This window comes from Pongo abelii, chromosome 4 (assembly GCF_028885655.2).
Source record: "Pongo abelii isolate AG06213 chromosome 4, NHGRI_mPonAbe1-v2.0_pri, whole genome shotgun sequence".
Lineage (NCBI taxonomy): Eukaryota > Metazoa > Chordata > Mammalia > Primates > Hominidae > Pongo > Pongo abelii.
In genome coordinates, this window is record NC_071989.2 from 81,404,757 (window position 1) to 81,422,665 (window position 17,909).

Consider the following 17,909-nt stretch of genomic DNA (forward strand, 5'->3'; position numbering starts at 1 on the left):
TGGATGTTAGTATTAGGTATTGTATAAGAATTTCCCATAATCAAGTAATATTGAGAAATGCTGATTTTTGGGACGGCACAACTTTTTCCAAACTTCTATTGTGCTCCTGTGCACTGTGAATCTGCAGAAGTGGCCCTTCCCAAACCCTTTTAACCACAGCATCCTCCTTTGGAGGCCAGCATCTTGCAAGACTACTAATTCCTTGAAATACACTTTGGAAAAAACACTGATGTCAGGGGATATTGAAATAAACTCACTGCATGTGGCACACCCTTCAAATACATTTTTCCTCCCTTTGGAAGAGTTGAAATTCAAATGACATATCCTAGCATGATTTGCCACATGGGTTGTGTTTTGAAACCCAAATCTAACACAACAAATTTCAGATAGAGCTTTGTTTAGCCCCCAGGCCAGTTTTTGGTCCCGTGGATAAGGGTTGGTATCCAGACCTCTTAGAGCTTTTCTGTGTCAGCTTTCCAGGGCTTATTCAAACCCTCCATGTGCTGGAAGTCCCTCACCCTTTATGAGGCACAGGAGGCAATATGCTTGCACCTCAATCTCTCACCCTCAGCTCATGCTGTTCTGTCCTTTCTCATCTTGCGTTCCAGCCATAGGAAGTTCTGTTCATTGTGTGGAAGGCTATGCACCCCCACATTCCCAACCTTTTGTACATGTGTTTCCTCTGTCGAGAATATTCTCTCCTCCACCTTTTACTCTCAACCTGATGACCCCATACTTAATCTTTCAGGACTTGGCTCCAGGGCCATGTGCTTCCACAATATTTTCTCACTTGTTTGCTTTATGCATTTTATTTATTGAGACATAATTTACATAGGGGGAAATGCTCAGATACTGTCTACTGTCCAGTCAGTTTTGTGGGAAGAATATCAAGGCACAGAGCACTCTGTCACCCTAGAAAGTTCCCATATGCCCCTTTCCAGTCAACCCCTCCCCTTCAAAGCAGTGACTCCTCTGCAATCCATCACCATGGGTGAATTTCGCCGATTCTAGAATGGAATGGAATGGAACACTTTGTACCTTTTGGTGTCTAGCTTTTTTCACTCAGCATATTATTTTTGAGAGGCAGTCATGTTGTTGCATGAGCCCATAGTTGGTTCTCTTGTATTATGTTTCATTGATGAATATTCCAAAGTTTACTTATCCCTTCCTTGTTGATGGACATCTGGCTTATTTCTAATTTTTGGCCAGTCTGAATAAAGCTGCTATAAACATCGTTGTACAGGATTTTGTGAACTATGTTTATATTTCTCTTGGATTAATACTTAGGAGAATTGCTACTAGGATAGATGTCTGTTTAACTTTCAAGAAACTGTGCAACAGCTTTATACTGTGAAATAGTGATTGTCCTGACTACAAACCTCCATGGTGCTGAGACCAGGTTTTGTTCAATGTGATTTTCCTGGTGTCCAGCCCAGGGCAGGGCACATGCTAGACATTCAGTGTTTATTGAAGAATGAATGAATAAAAAGTTCAAATCAGTTTTCATTCTGATGTCCCCACTACTAACTGACAAAAAATGAATGCTCTGTTCATCAAGGAGATGGAAATTTTATTGGCTAAATGTGGGCTGATTATAGGCAGGCAAAAACAAGAGAGACATAGCTTCCTTCTTACTGTGCTCTTGGACTTGCCTCTCTCGTTTCAGGGTGGCAGCATGTGCAGGTAAAATCAGATGTGCAAGTTGACACAGGCCATAGAAGGGTCCTGATCACCAGTATAGCTGAGCTCACCTCCTGCAGTTAAGTCTCCCAACACTCCCATTCAAGACCCTCCCAAACCTCCTTTTTCATCCCCCCTACCCTTTGGTTCACCTGCACAAATACATGTTTCAGCCAAACTTGACGACTCTCCCTTCTTTGTGACATCTTGCATTCTCTCCCCTTTGCAATGGCCGTAAACTCCACCCAGAAGGCCTGCCACATGCAGCCACAGCCATCTCTTCCTGTGGACACCCTGGGCAGCTTTCAAGGCTCAGTTCATGTGCTTTCTCCTCTCTGAAGTGTTCCTTGGCCACCACATCTGGAAGCTTGCTCTCTTTGGAGAGTCTTTGAGATGGTGTCCACCTGTGGACAATGTTCGTTAGCCACTTAGCAGGATATTCTGCTTTTATTTTACTTGTCTGTGTCTTTCTGCTCTGTGAGGTAATAGGCTTCTTAAGGGACATGTATGTAGTGGCCCTCAGCAGTCTGATAGGAGCTGAGGCTGCTGGCCACTAAGTAGCGGATGCTAGTCTTCATGATCCTTGCTCTTGATGGCCGATTCCATTAAAGAGGAGTTAATTACATGGTAATGCCATAGCTCCTTTTTAAGAGGAGGCTTTAGTACAAACTTGGGAATTCATGTCACCTGGTGGACAATTGAAAGGAAGCCGCTTTCTTGGCCAGGCGCAGTGGCTCATGCCTATAACCTCAACATTTTGGGAGGCTGACGTGGAAGGATTGCTTGAGCCCAGGAGTTCAAGACCAGCCTGGGCAACATAGTGAGACCCCCATCACTAAAAAAAAAAAAAAAAAAATCAAAAAATTAGCCAGGCATGGAGGAGTGCACCTGTAGTCTTAGCTACTTGGGGAGCTGAGGCAGGAGGATCACATGAGCCTGGGAGGCTGCAGTAAGCCGTGGTTCTACCACTGCACTCCAGTTTGTGTGACAAAACAAGACTGTCTTAAAAAAACTTTCTTTAGGATCCAGTGTTAGTCACAGGTCAGATGTTGTCAGGAAGCACAGATATCAAAAGCTGGGTTATTGCTATATATCATTTGTATGCACAAAACAATTTAAAGTCATCTCCCATAGGGAAAGATGGCTCCAAGGAGTAAAGGAATAGAGCAGTTTGTCATGAGACTGGGTCTTAGTAGGTTGCCCAGGCTGGCCTGAGACTCCTGGGTTCAAGTGATCCGCCTGGGTTCAAGTGATCCCCCTGCCTCAGCCTCCTCGGTAGCTGGGACTATAGGCACGAGCCACCACAGCTGGCTTTATGTTCTCTTTTGATTGCTGTTTTGGTACTTTAAGGGCCTAATTTTTCTTCTGTTTTACAAACTGCCTAATTTTATAATTGTATAATTCCTAAAAATGTTTAAGTTTAATTTCTAGAAATATGGAAGAGGGACCTTTATTCTTATAACAAACTTAAATGTAAAAAGAACACCCGAGGGTATTAATATCTGCACTAAACAAAACACAGTCTATATGTTATGTTGTACTTTTAAGATTATAATCATTTACGAGTGACATAAACGCAAGGCTGTGGCTATGGTTTGGAAAGATGTTTCAGGGTTTGGTTTCCTAATAAATGTCATTTCAAACAAATAAGAATTAAAAAAATAATGTTTCTCATTTTTAAAAGGAAAATAGTTTTATGTTGTTCTGAATACTGTGAATATCAATTTCTCAAACCAGAATAGGTCTGTAAGTTCTTTGACATCTCATAATTTTGTAGTTGATAAAGAGGAAAAAACAGTCATTTGTAGACCTTAGAAGTACCCCCAGCACTTTGGGAGGCCGAGGCCAGCAGATCATTTGAGGTCAGGATTTCGAGAGGCTGACCAACATGGTGAAACCCCGTCTCTACTAAAAATGCAAAAATTAGCCAGGCATGGTGGCAGGTGCCTTTAATCCCAGCTACGTGGGAGGCTGAGGCAGGAGAATGGCTTGAACCCGGGAGGTGGAGGTTGCAGTGAGCTGAGATCACGCCACTGCACTCCAGCCTGGGTGACATAGTCCTACTCTTTCTCAAAAAGCAGCAACAAAAAAATTAAAAATTAAAAAGAATTGGTTGCCAATTTTTAAGAAGTCTGGTAATAACATAATTATTAAGAAGCAGGTAGAACTAATTCGCTTGGGTGTGTTAGGTTTAATTGCTTGCCTTCTTCTCTGACTCAAAGAAAAACATTGCATCCTGTATGCTTAAGAATTTTAACAGCTGTTTTTCCCTCTACTGAACCAGTAAGAATAAATGCAGCATTAAAATTCCTAGGTTGATTTCCTGCCTTACTCAGCTGGCAAAGAAATGAATTTGATTTTTCTTCTCTCAGCAAAATGAGAGGCATAACTCTTTTAGTGTGGGTGGGGTTGTGAGGCAGGCAGTTCCCCAGAAAGTTGGTTTTTTTGCCAAGGTACTTAGAAGTCCCTGGTCTCTAGAGCCTTAAGAGGAATTCAGAGTCATGAAAATACTACCCTATTCTTGAGGCTGATGACCTGTATGTGATTTAATTCAGTGCACTCAGGAAAAGTTCCGACTTCTTTTTATTTATTTATTTTTTTGAGACAGAGTCTCGCTCTGTCACCCATGCTGGAGTGCAGCGGCGTGATCTCACCTCACTGCAAGCTCTGCCTCCCAGGTTCACGCCACTTTCCTGCCTCAGCCTCCTGAGAAAAGTTCCTACTTCTTAACAGGGACTCCAAGATTGACTATCTTAATTTGTTTTGATTATTTACAAATTGAATTTGACATATTTCTTGTCTACCTGATTGTATTATGGACAATTTTAAACATACACAAAATTAGAATATAATAGCCACTCATGTTCTGATCACTCAACTTCAAAGAATCAGGAACTTATGCCTAATGTGTTTCTTCTAGACTCCTACCCCCAATACACACTGTATTATTTTGAAGCGGATCTTAAACAGTATCTATAAGTATTTATTCATCCATAAGCATTTCAGTATTTGTCTCTAAAAGATAAGGCTCTCTTTTTAAAATCATTATCACACCTAAGAAAAAATTAATAATTCCATAATATCAACATATAGTCATATGTTTAGATTGCCAGGTGTTTCACAAATGTTATGTATGTGTATACTTTTCACAGTTTATTTTTGACTCAGGATTCAAATAAAACCACACAATTGTGTGTGGTAGTTTAATACATTTTTTAATATGAAAGTTTTAATCGTGAAAATTTTTAAAGTATAGAAAATATGTATTAGACATGCAATTAACAAATGTTTCCATTTTGCCGTATTTATTTCAGATCTTTGCCTTTTTGCTTTTTTAAAGAAATAAAATGTTACAGATATTGCTAACGGCCCTTACCCATATCTTTTCCTTTGTTTTTCCTACTCAGGGTTAGCAAATATCTTAAAATTGGTGGATATGATTTCCACAGTATGTGCCTATGTTACCGCTACATTTTTATAATGCTACATATTTATATCTAAAAACAAAATATCATAATTTTTTGTTTTTAACACTTATATAGCTATTTAAATATATATGTACTTTCTGCAACTTGGTTTTTTTCATATTCATACATGCGACACAAATTGCTCATTTTAAACTGCTACATATTATTTCACTTTAATGAAAAAATTGTAGTATATTTATTAGTAAGGAGCACTTAGGGGATCTTACCAATTTTTTCCTATTAGAAGTGAAGATCAGTAAACATCTTTTTATGCACATCTCCTTAGTCACATGAATGAGAGTTTATTTCAAGTATAACACCTAGAAGTGGTAAGGATGTCTTTACTGCTGCCAGGGATGACTGATTTTGCTCCAAAGTTGTTGTACAATGTAACTATCATCAGCAAGATATGAGAACTCCAGTTCCTCCAGATCTTACCCAGCTCATAGTATTATTAGGCTTCTAAAATTTGCCCATATGCCGGGCATGAGATGGTAACTCGTTCTTTCATACTTCTCTGATTACCAATGAGATTTAATATCGTTTCATTTTTATTGGCTGTTTAGATTCCTCCTTCTGTGAATTTCCTGTTCATAAAAGTTTTTTCTGACTCACAGCAGATTTTGGAGTTTCAAATGTGTTCACTCTTAATTATATAGACAAGTTAATTCTTTTGGAATAGCTTTAATATATTTTGTACTTTGAGTAGTTTTCAGAGAAATCATGTTTACAATGACACATGAACAGTTTAAGATTGGAAAAGGACATTCGTGAGAACTAAGCTCTTTCTAGGTGGAGAAAACTCAACTGCAAGTGCAGAAACTACTCCAAATGTGATTGACTATGCTGTTCCATCCTACTGAGACTAACCATCTGCCTTGTTTTTTATTTGCATACCTTTTCCCTTACTCGTTGCTATGTTTTCCTCCAAAGCTCCTATGCCTCTCTCAATAACTTATCAATATTATTTTACACATACTCAATATAGTCAACATCTATCTGCTTCATTTTCTTTCCTGGAAGCTTTGCCTTTAGAGTCCTCTGTACTTCTGTTCCAATATGGACTTGTTGCTCCCCAGGCCTGCACTGCGTGGTCACCCAGGGCCATCCCTTCTCTTTCTTGTGTTGAAACCTCTGTGCCCTCAGTCTCATGCTTCCCCTTTATAGTATTTTCCTTTATTTGGTTGGACATATCTCCAGGACCTCCCTAGGAAAAAGTCTGATAAAAGGAAATTTTTTCCAGATTAGCTGAAATGTCCTTCTCATTTTATTTTTGCTACTCTGACACTTGTTTTTTAAATAATTTGTCTGGGCTTAGAATTCTAGAATACAAGACTGTTTTCCTCCAGCCTGTTGCCAAGGGTTTGATTCCACTTTCCAGGGTTGCTATTTTGAAGTCTGATGCCCTTCGGATTCCAGGTTCTTTGTTTGTAACCTGTTCTTACTTTCTGGATAATTTTAGAATTGTCTTTTTTGTCCCCTCATCTGAATTTTATCACATGCTTCAGTGAGGTCTTTTGTTAAAGTCATTTTTACTGGTTATTTATTAGGCTCTTTCACTTTGGAGATATATTTCCCTCAGTTCTGGGAGATATTCTATTTTTTAAAAAAAAATTGCTTCTCTTCAGTTTTTTCTTACTGTAACTGTTGCTCGTTGGAAATTGGACCTTTTATATCCTCTGATTTTTCTGTTTCATTTTCCATCTATTTCCATTTCTTCGCAGTTTTATTCTATTTCCTGGGGGATTTTTTTGTTGTTCTTTAACTCCTACTATTCCATTGATTGTTTAAAAAATACTAGCTAGCATACTGAAAATTTTCAAGATATTTTTTCCTGTTACAGCTGCTATTTTATGGAATCTTGTTTTGTGGCTGAAATGTCTCTTAAATAGTTCTTTGAAGATAGTAACTATGGTTTTTGGAAGTTTTCTTCAGCTTTCTGTGTTCCTGAGTTGTGTTGTTTTCTAGGGACAAATCTAACTTTAGTCAGATTTCCTATTTCATAGTTTACCTACCATTTTAGATTGGCATGGGATTGAATCAAGTAAGAGATGTATACGAAATATGTAGAACAATGCCTGGCATTTAGTAAGTACTCCACACATTATGTTGTTTTTGTAATTTTAAAGGTTTTCCACAGCCTGGCTGTTTACATTTATAGATCACCTTGAAATACCTTAAAAACAAATGTAAATGTTGAAGTTTTTGGTGTTAAAATGTAAAAGGTTAGTGTTCTAAGAAACTCGAAATATTTCAGTTCAAGCATATGTGTACCTTCATCTATTTTTATCAGTATTGAGAAGTGGCCCAAGTATTATGTTGGAAATAATAGAGGAACTACTAAAGTTTTATATGTATCATTATAAATTAGAGAAAATTCTAGTTTTCCTCATAATAACAGTTCTCTCCCTCACTTCATTCTGACATATTTTTCATGGAGTAAAGAGCTTGAAGTTACTGTGTTAGCCTAGGAATTGCTAATAATTTACAGCCTGTTTCATCTGTGACACAGCCTATAATTTGCGTAAATCTATGGGAGTGAGTGTCATTCTGAGTGTCATGGTGGGAAAAAGTCGAGGGCTGACTGCTATCTAGTTCAGGTGCCCAAGTTTACAAATAAGGAAATGGAAGTTCCAGGTAAAGTTATTACCCAAGGTCAAATAATGCTAGTGGCCAACCAGGAGAAGCCCTGCAATGTAATCCTATCTTGACTACATTTTCAGTTTGTTTTTGCTAAGAAGACAAGGATTAGGCTCAATTAAATTTTAATATCCTTTCTAAACATAAGAATTCCAAATTAGTGATTTCTCATGACTCTAATTATATTAGAATTTTCAAATTAAGTATTCACTAATTCATTTACTCATTTGACAATATATGTTGAAACCTACTACTATTATGACCTGAAATTTACTTTGATAGTTTTGGACTAGTTATACTACTTTTGTTTGCTATTTCTTAAATATTACTTTTTAAGCTTTAAATGAACTCAAATTTAAAAGACTGGAGAATACAAATCCAAACTCCAAGAAAACCCTAACTCATTTCAAAGGACAGATACGCCGAGGCTATAAAATGAAATATTTCCTGAATTCTGTTTTACATATGAGATGTTATTAGATTTTCTAGGCAAAAGCAAAGACCATACCTGAATCTATCTTCTTTTTAATGGGTAGCTATAAGCTCAAATGAACCTTATCCATTTTATAGCATAGGTTCACACAATTTGTGTATCTTTCTAAATAGATATAAAACCATACGTGCCCTAGCCAATGACTTGTCATACAGTTGCATTAAAATTGATCTAAACATAGTTGGCATCCAGAAGAGGCTTCTAATTTATTGCCCCAGTGTTCCATTTATATCAGATATATAGAAGCTAGACTGTTGGAATAACGGAACCCTTTATAATATTGTAGTCCAAAATATGGAAGCCTATAGACTTTTAAAATGTTATAGAACTTTTCAAACCTATTCAAAAGTAGAGAGAATTGTTTAGTGAACCCCATCTGCCCACAGCCAATCTTAATTCAGTGCTTTTTCTCTTTTCTCTTGCATTGGACTCTCTTAAAGCAAATCCGGGACATCCTATCATTTCATCCAGAAATACTTCTATACCTTTGTCTAAAAGATAAGGACTCTTTTTTTTTCTGTATCATAACCACAATATGATCATCACATCTAAAAAAAATTAACAGTTGTTACTTAAAATCATGCTGTCAGTATTTGGATTTCTCTGGATTGTCTCATAAATGTTTTTTCCCCCCTCAGTTTGTTTGAATTGGAATCCAAATAATTTCATATATTGCATTTGGTTGGTATGTCTCTTAAGTCTCTTTTAATCTAAAGTTCTGTTGCCTCCTTTAAAAAATTTTACAATTGTTAAAAAGACTGGGTTGTGTTTTTTGTTTGTTTTATTTTATTAAATGCCTCTTGAGTCATAAGAACTGTGTTGTTTATCTGTGGAAAAGACAGGTTCAATTTTTTTCTGAAATATTCCCCACATTCTGGATTTTCCTGATTGCATTCCTATCGCGTCATTTGAAATATTCTTCTGCCCCTATATTTCCTGTAAATTGGTAACTGGGAATACAAATTTGATTAGATGCAGGCTTTATTTTTTGACATGAAAATAATATACATAGATGGTGTTGTAAATTGCATCTCATCACGTGGCACACAATGTCTGTTTCTTTTTTTGTATTATTAAAATTGATCCTTGGGTTCAGATGTTGTCAGCTTGATCTGTTATAAAGTTTCACATCAGCTTTTTTCCTAATGATTTTAATAGCCACTGATAATTATTGCCTGGGTGTAATATAGATATTACCTGCAGAATTTAGAAGCTTCTGAATTTGGAAAAGCTCACCTATTTCCACCTTCTCACTCCTGATTTGTTCTGGCATCTTGACCATTTATTGTCTCTTTCTTAATCTTTAATAGACTTCTAATTCTTGAATGCATTATTCTCCAGCTATGTTACATGGAACACAATGCTGTAGGGTACACTGTGAGAAAAGGCTCCCTGAGTTTGGGGGATGCTGCATACTGGTTTTTGCTCTGAGAGATTTATAATACACATGAGCCTATTAAAGTTCTGAGGGATCTGTTGATTAACAAACTTAATTTACCCGGAATTTCATCAGTTTATTTGACCACTGCATTCTTTTATCATCAATATCTATTGGCATCCTGTTTAGAGAAACATACTTTGAAATGCATCTCAAGGAAGAGGGAAAAGTAGAATTGTTTGCCCCATACTCTCACGGGGCTTGTGATGTGAAGGCCATGGCTCCCTAACAGTAGCCTTCTTCTTGAGGGAAGGAAGAGCATGAGAGCGAATCAAAGTTCAGACAGCAGAGAGGACTGATGTACCATATCATATCTCCTGTTAATATAATCTCATCTTCATTGTATGGATTGCTTTCATTTCTGTTTTCTTCTCAGCATTGCTTATATAGCCCATATTGACTATTCCAAATATGTTAAGTACTGATTAAAGTTCAACTCTCACAATCACAACTTAAAAAATTGTAACACAATTTGCTGTCTTACTTTACAAATTTATATGTGTGTTATACATGCCACATACATGCCCACCCCAAAGTACACTTCAGTTGTTTTATTTCAGGTGCAGTATTGGTATATGAAGAATAGAAAAGGGAATTATAACACTAATTTAGAGTGTTTGCTTCAGATATAAACTCCAGACTGGTTTTCATGCCAGGGGCTCACATCCTATTTATGGCTCACTATGGAAAATTGAGTTGCACAAAATTAGGGACACCGACCAATTTTTATTTGCTCTGAAGATACCTCAAGCTCTGTATGATAAATGTTTTCCATTAGAAGAAAAAATGTTGTGCATTAATGCTCCTGAGAAACCATAGGGATTGCCAGTAATGCCATCAGGAAATGATTTTTTAAATGTTTCACAGGGTAAATATGAATCAACCACAAAATAGGGAATATAACTTATTTTACAGAGTTGGAACAGTAATGATAAAGCCCCCCCCCCTCTTTTTTTAAGTAGAGTTATTCTAGGAAAGTGTGAATTTTGGATTTAGGAACATGCATAAGGGATATAGCAATAAGAAATACAAGTCAGACACATGATTAAAATAGACAAGAACAGAGCCAAGGCTCAGAAGACACGAAGTTCTGTTTTGTGACCTTTACTGGGGAGGATGGAATGGGATAAGACAGGGAGAGAACTGAACAGCACGCCATCAGTGCTTTCAATGGCAGACTAAACATGCTTTGTGCAGCCCTGGGCTTCTGGGTGCCTGGCCATGGGGTGCACTGGTGAGCTAAATTCGGACCTTGACAGTGGATGTTTATGATGAAAGTGATACTGGTGTATTTAGATTTAAATAAAACTTTCATTTAACAATGATCACGATCATGATGCTTTTCTATTCAGCAGGAAATTCAGAAAAAGGGAAAGGCTACATTAATTATTTTTAAACTGTAAGACAACCCTTTTCTACTTGTCACAGACCTGTTCTTTATGACAAATTACTCATAAGTTTGCTGTTCATAGGAGGGAAGATCTAGTGCGGAGTTTGATTATGGACAATCTCTTCTGCTCATTAGTTAACTTCGCAAATACTATCTTTTGAGGATTGTGTGTGGGCTCACTTCAAATATATGTTCTTAGGAAGACTGAAGATATACTGCTGGGACAAGTGTGGCAATTACCTTAAAAACATGATTTTGAAATGCTGCATACTGCATTTCAATGCTTCATACCTGCATCAGATAATGAATTTGGTTGTGTTTCTCAAGTATAAAGCAATTGAAAAATGCATTTTTTGTACCTCTGGAATATTATTTGGTGAATCACTGAGCCCAAATACAACTGTAAAATTTCACACATAACATGAGAAGTGTAAGAGGCCTTAGTGATGATTTCAGTTCAATCTTTCATGAGCTGAAGCCCAGAGAGGGGCAATGACTTGCCTAAGATTACATTTTACCTTGTGATGTAAAAGATTTTATTCACATCACAGTTTAGGAGGCACTTTGTTCATTTTATTATTTTTACTTTTATTTTTTGTAGAGACAGGGTCTCACTATGTTGCCCAGGCTGGTCTCAAACTCCTGGCCTGAAGTGATCCTCCTGCCTTGGCTCCCCAAAGTGCTGAGATTACAGGTGTGAACTACCATGCCCAGCCACTTTGTTCATTTTAAATATGACACATAGTTGCATTTTATGCACTGAGATGATAGTCTGGTCTTGAAAATAGCCAACTAGTCAGTTGGCTCAAAAGAATGATGATAATGGTGAGACAATGGAGGGAAGGCTGATTTCTCTTCACTGTTAGAAATGTCAGTATTGGGTAAACAGAGCGAAGTGTGAAAAATGATAAATGCAAGTTCCAACCAGCAGGTTGCACCTAAGGGCTAAATATTGGGAGATTTAGGAAACTTTCTCTGGATATCAGTGCTGTCTGCAGGTGTGTCTGTTGACAGTCTATTTCCTGTCACACATACCCACAAGGGAAAGGAATGGTGCCAGCCAAAATGTAGATACCTGTAATTTTTTGAAACCATGTTAGGAGACTAACTTAGACCCCCCACGGTGGTCCTCATAATGTGAGTATTGAAGTTTCCTGCAGAGTCTGAAATTTTAGTTTGTGAACAAAAGCTCAGTAATGTAGCAGAAAAAACTCTCAACCAAGATCCCACTTTTCTACTTGGTTTAGTCAGGCTTCGGGGCTTTTATGTGTTTTAGCTTATTTGCTCTAAAGGTTAATAATGCTCACTCTGTTTAGTTTCCAGAGATAATGTTAGGGATCAAATGATTTCTTTTATGTCAAGAGGCAAAATTGTGTTGAGATACTTGGCTGAAAGGTTTTTTTGTAGTTTGAGTTTTGTTTCATTATAATAATATTCGTTTTTAGTTGACCAAATTATGATTGTATTACTATTTCCTTGCTTATTAGAAATATGTTATTACATTTTTATGTCCATCGATTTACAGGCAATTCGATCACAAATGAAATTGGATGATTACTTTTATATAGCAAGAATTCTGCTTTCTGAGTCAGTGAGGTTTAATATTAACAAATGTTTTTTCAGTTTAGGGTTCTATATGATGACCATATTCTCTAGGGTAAAAAGTGTGGAAAAAGGTGGCTGGCCTTGAGAAATATACAATTGCTGTGCTGGTTCATTCAGAGTTGAAATGGAGTAACAAAATCAGAAATCACCAAACGGTTTCTAATTTCAAAGACCGACTGTCTGACCTTGCCTACATAGTTCAGGTAGAAACCAAGAAGGAACATGGAGGAGGAAATTGAGTTCCCGTCCAGGTGACATACAACCACAACCACCTCCAGTAATACATCTGGAATTACAACATGGGCTGTTCACCTTAGGGCACAACAGGTTCTCACCTAGGAATGTGTTTCTCCTGTATTTTTATTCTTATTTGAAAAAGTTCTGATTAAACTTCTACACTACACCACACACACACACACACACACACACACACACACACACCTCCCCATCCCCATCCCCATTCATTCTTGGTTCTCTATCTTCCTGAAGTAGAGCATACAATGTAACTTAAAAAATAATTATTTCTGATATGCATTCAATTTGGCTGTTTTGAACAAGTCTTCTCTTGAAGCCATTAAGGGGATTTTCCATGTACCTCAAAATACATTATTTTGAATTTTTTACTCCATGTTTCACACCCCAGATGAAGAAAACCTACATAGATTAAGGGCTTCCAGTGTGTCCAGCATTGTCAGATGTGTCAGCAATGACCTCCCAGCTGCCTCATTCACTGGATGATTTTTCATCCTCAATGTAGTAATTTTTGCACCCTGGCTGGCCCTTCTGTTGGTAAGGAGGCAGCACTGTTGTGGCTTTGGTGACCTGTTCAGTCTGCCAGTGTCTGCTGGATGGAAATTTGGGGGCATTTTTTTGAAGTTGTGTAAAATTAAACATCAGCAATTTAGCTGTGCATATTTGTATTTAGAGGTGAAATAGCTTCAGTCAATGGCTGGGAAAAGGAATTGGAAGTGTGACTGCGTGTTGTGACCACAGGCATGCTTTGTCTCCCAATGTGGTAAAATAGGATTCAGAGCATTCCAGGTTGATTTGTAATGTTGCCCTGACAAGGAAATCATTGCCTGGGAATATTTTTGTTTGCCCGATTAAGGGAGGTTCCTAGTTCTATAACAATTGCTGTGTCAGTTTTGAGAAGCTTAACATTAATATGTCCTTTTTTTTGCCTTTGCTTTCTTCTTTTTTTTGGCAAGTGACTCTTCAAAATGCAGTATGTAAGGGAGGGAAAGTATTAAACATTGAGGATCTCTTAATTCAGAAAAGATGGCCAAGCCATTTTCAGCACAAAGAGAAGTGAGAAGCACGAGAGTCTTGATCATTAGAGCAAGGAGTCATCACGTGGCTGCCATCCTCTGAGTGCAGATCCAGATCACTTCCTAGCTGCACGATGTGGGGCAGAATTTCACTAGTCTGAGCCTCGGTTTCCCAGCCTGTAAATTGTGGGTTTTAGCATTTTGAGACTTAGAGAGAGACGACGAATGTAAAAGACCTGGGACAACTCCTGTGCTCTGTAAATGGTGGCAGTTAGAAGCACCGTCTGCAGGTATGCTTTCAGTTGTTAGTGAGTTCCTGGAATTTGAGGTACAGCATTTAGAATTAGGGGCAGTAGAATCAAGCTTTGTGCCTATTGGCATCTAAAGGGTCAGGGATGGGCTAAGCCTTTGAGCAGAGCTGTGGTTGCAGCCTCACCCCCATGCCTCCCTACCTCTCTTCCTCCCCTCCTCTGCCTTGAGGGTCCTCCTTTGCTTCAGAGGCACCGTCCAGCCTTGGTGCAGCTCCTCCAGGGACCTTCATCTGCTCCTGTGGCCCTGGCTGCTCCTCCTCCATTGACCCACCTCCTATTGGAAGATGGGATGAAATGAGGTGTGGCAAGGCCACCGTGTCCCCAAAGATGGAGCCTTCTGGGGACAGCTTTCTTTTCATTCCTGCCAAGCCTTGCTTACTACCTTCTCTAGTAACCAAAGATCCTTGTCCGGAGGGCAAAGGCCACAAGCATTTGTGTCATTGGAATGTCTGCACGTGTGTATATCCATCTAAATAATAGAGGCTTTGAAGAAAATGTGGCGAGGGTTACAATGGCCTCTTTTTTTTCTTTATGTTCTTTAAAATTTTTTAATTTTAATTTTTATAAGCTTGTAGTAGGTGTATGTGGCCTCTTCTTAATGACTGAAAAATAAGCAGGTGGGCCTCAGAGCTATTTGCCCTCCTTTCCCACCTGGACTTCCATTCCTACTCAGGTTTTTGTTCTAACACAAGCTGGTTATTTGTAATTTTGCCATATGGCTGAGCCTGAGGGTGATTGGTCAGTGGAACAAGTGCAGGGAAAATGGTTTGCAGCAAGTGTCTTTCTTCAAATCAAGCCTCCCTTTTGTCTCTCCTTGCAAATATAGTATTAGAGGATTTTATCAGAAAAAGGGAGAATACACAGTGTCCTGCTGTTGCTAGGTAACCAGACATCAAACCCAGTCAGAGCTGAAACTGGCTTGATTTTCCCTAGGAACCTGGCTGCTCTTGCTGAGTACTTTGTGTAGTATTAACAGATTTGTTATTAACAGCATAATGGTGAGGCTGGAGGGTCTCCTTCATTCTTTCACTTTTTACCCCCACCCCTTGCCCACATCAGTAAAGTGCCAAATATGTTATTTGAGCCTTGAAGTCAATTCTTGACTTACAGATATTCTGGGGGAAGGTGCTCTGCAGATGCAAATATAGTTGATTTACATGTAGCTGGAGTATATACTGTATTTCCATGACCTTCACCCATTTTAAAAAGTAAATGGGCACCCCTTTTTCAGCAATAGCAGTGGTTTAAGATCCCATGAACAGTAACCCATATTTAGTCACAGGAGACATTTGTGCACACAATCGAACATATCTTGATATTGATGAATGATTTTGACACCTATTATGTTCCTTTCTCATTGGGCTTGGCCGTTCTGTGGCTGACTATATGGGCACTGCATTTCCTAATCTTAGAGAGCTCTAACGCCAAGACATCTGCCTTGTACATCTCAGGTGGACTCCTGTAACCTGTGCTGTCTGTTTCTTGCAGATTTGGACACCTCCCACATTGAGTCCCCAACCCCCCATGACTCAAATTCACACCGCCCTCAACTGCAGGCGTTTATAACAGAAGCAAAGCTAAATCTATCGACAAGGACAATGACCAGACAAGATGGTGAAACTGGAGATGGAGCCAAAGAAAATATTGTTTACCTCTAATTGTGTTGTCATTTTTCCAAACAAAACAAAACACTGGCACTTTTGGGAGAAATTTTTTTTTTCCATTCCTTATGTATGTGTGATTGTCTGGGTCCAAATTGCTTTAAGAATAATATTTAATATTTCCTGCGAGCTCATTTTTTTGGCATGAGTCTAATTAAGTTATTGAAAGCAGCCCTGTTTGTATAATCTTTAACTTATCACATCTAATTTCAGATTTCTGGAGGAGAAACTAACTTCAATAAGCAGGACTATTTTAAAAGTTGTTTTGACTCTAGAGTAAAATTCCATGTCACATTTTCTACCCAATCATCTGGATTTCGAGATTCCTTTTAAGATCTCAATGAAGCAATTTGGATTTAAAGAGTGGTATTCACAAGGGGTGAACTTTCACAATCAGGGCAGTTGCCTCAGTGCCCACATAGGCAGAGGAGGATGTGGGAAAGGGCTTTTCTCAGCTAGTTTTTATGTGCTCATTTCTTCTGGGAGCATTAAAAGTGGTGATCTGCTACAGTCACTATTCAACTGGGCACGTGTTGTGATTGGTCAGTCACTGAGCCAGGGATACAGTCCGGACTTGCTTAGTACCTAAGCCTAATGCTGGTGGGGTTTCAAGACATGGTTCAGCATCATCTTTTAACAAGGCCCAGAGACCCAGAGCCCCCATCAAGTCATTTTGATGTAAATAGTGAACTTTGTTAGAGCCCTCACTTCTATCAGCTGTCCTGTCCCTGCCAGCACCTGGAGCACCAACTACCGTTCCCTGGAAAGAACCCTTCCCTGCAGTTTTTTAAGGACAAAACTGCCCACTCCTCATGAAGTTTGCTGCCTGGATACACTTTTCCACAAAGGAAAACTGGCATATCCTGCCTTCCGAGTAGTATGGGTCTCTGTGTGAGAAACCAGGAGATATTTTCATCTTGTTCGGAAATACTTGTATGTATTTTGGTGTCAATAAATATCTTTTACCTCATTATTTTACTTTGTAATTTTAACATTATGTGTAGGACCACAGTAAAACATTCATTTCACACACACATATAATCTCACCTCATGAAAAGTGAAAATAAAGGAAAACTGTTAGATTCATCCAAAAATGCAACACTTACTGGGAGCGAGATGTGATAGGAACAGAAAAAAAAAAAAAATCACCCAGATTCCAATAGTTTTTTCTCCCTACTTAAAGTTGTTAAGTTGGATATCTACATTGTATTTTTACTTAGGCAAGTCCAATCCTATTTTTTTAAAAAGCCCCTTTTGGGGGCAGTCTTTTTCTGACTTTTGCTGGCTATTTTTGTCACAATTACATTAAAAATTCAGTGACTGATCTTTTCACAGAATGGATATAACTTATTAAACTTCTATTCAATCACTTCACCTCTAAGCTGAACTCCTCAATTACAACATGTATCTCCCATTCCTAAAGACATCTAGAAATATCTGTCTTTCCTCTTTCTTCAATAAAGTCTAGTCCAGGATCCTGTATCTCTTGAATGAAAGGCATGTAGATATTTCAGTCTAAATTCTTTCTCCAATAACTATAAATATCTTTCCTTTCTTCATGAAATTATATATAGAAATAGTGAAAATATGTTAAGATGTTCAAAATCCTCATGGGGTTCTTTCTTTCTTTAAAAATGTGTGAGCTCTGGATTTTCAAGACCTGCAAAACAGGTCTGCATGCAGTTCCTCTGGGAAAGCCGGAGCATTTTTTAAGTACCTATATTCATAGGTTCCTCTGGGCAATTCTCTTATTTAATATGATGACTTTTCAATGGCATATAACTACATTTCACAGATTTCTTGATAAGTTCTTCCTTTTCACCATGTCCCCACTGTGTAATGAGCTCAGATCCTGCTATGGTCTGAATGTCTTAATGTTTATGTCCCCCCAGATTTATATGTTGAAAACCTAATCACCAATGCATTGATATTAGGTGGGCCTTTAGGGGGTGAGTA

At 38.2% G+C, this 17,909-nt stretch overlaps 1 protein-coding gene across 8 annotated transcripts in view; it reads left to right on the top strand.

The window, feature by feature from the left end:
• Positions 1-16,926, top strand: part of ARHGEF28 (Rho guanine nucleotide exchange factor 28) — a 316,787-nt gene extending 299,861 nt beyond the window's left edge. For 7 of the 8 annotated variants that reach the window (XM_063723960.1, XM_054555205.2, XM_024246795.3 and 4 more), the window contains one exon: positions 15,781-16,926. In XM_063723960.1, the coding sequence (XP_063580030.1) occupies positions 15,781-15,950 (170 nt within the window). In that variant the 3' untranslated portion in view covers positions 15,951-16,926. 8 annotated transcript variants of the gene reach the window in all.
• The last annotated feature ends 983 nt before the right edge of the window (positions 16,927-17,909 follow it).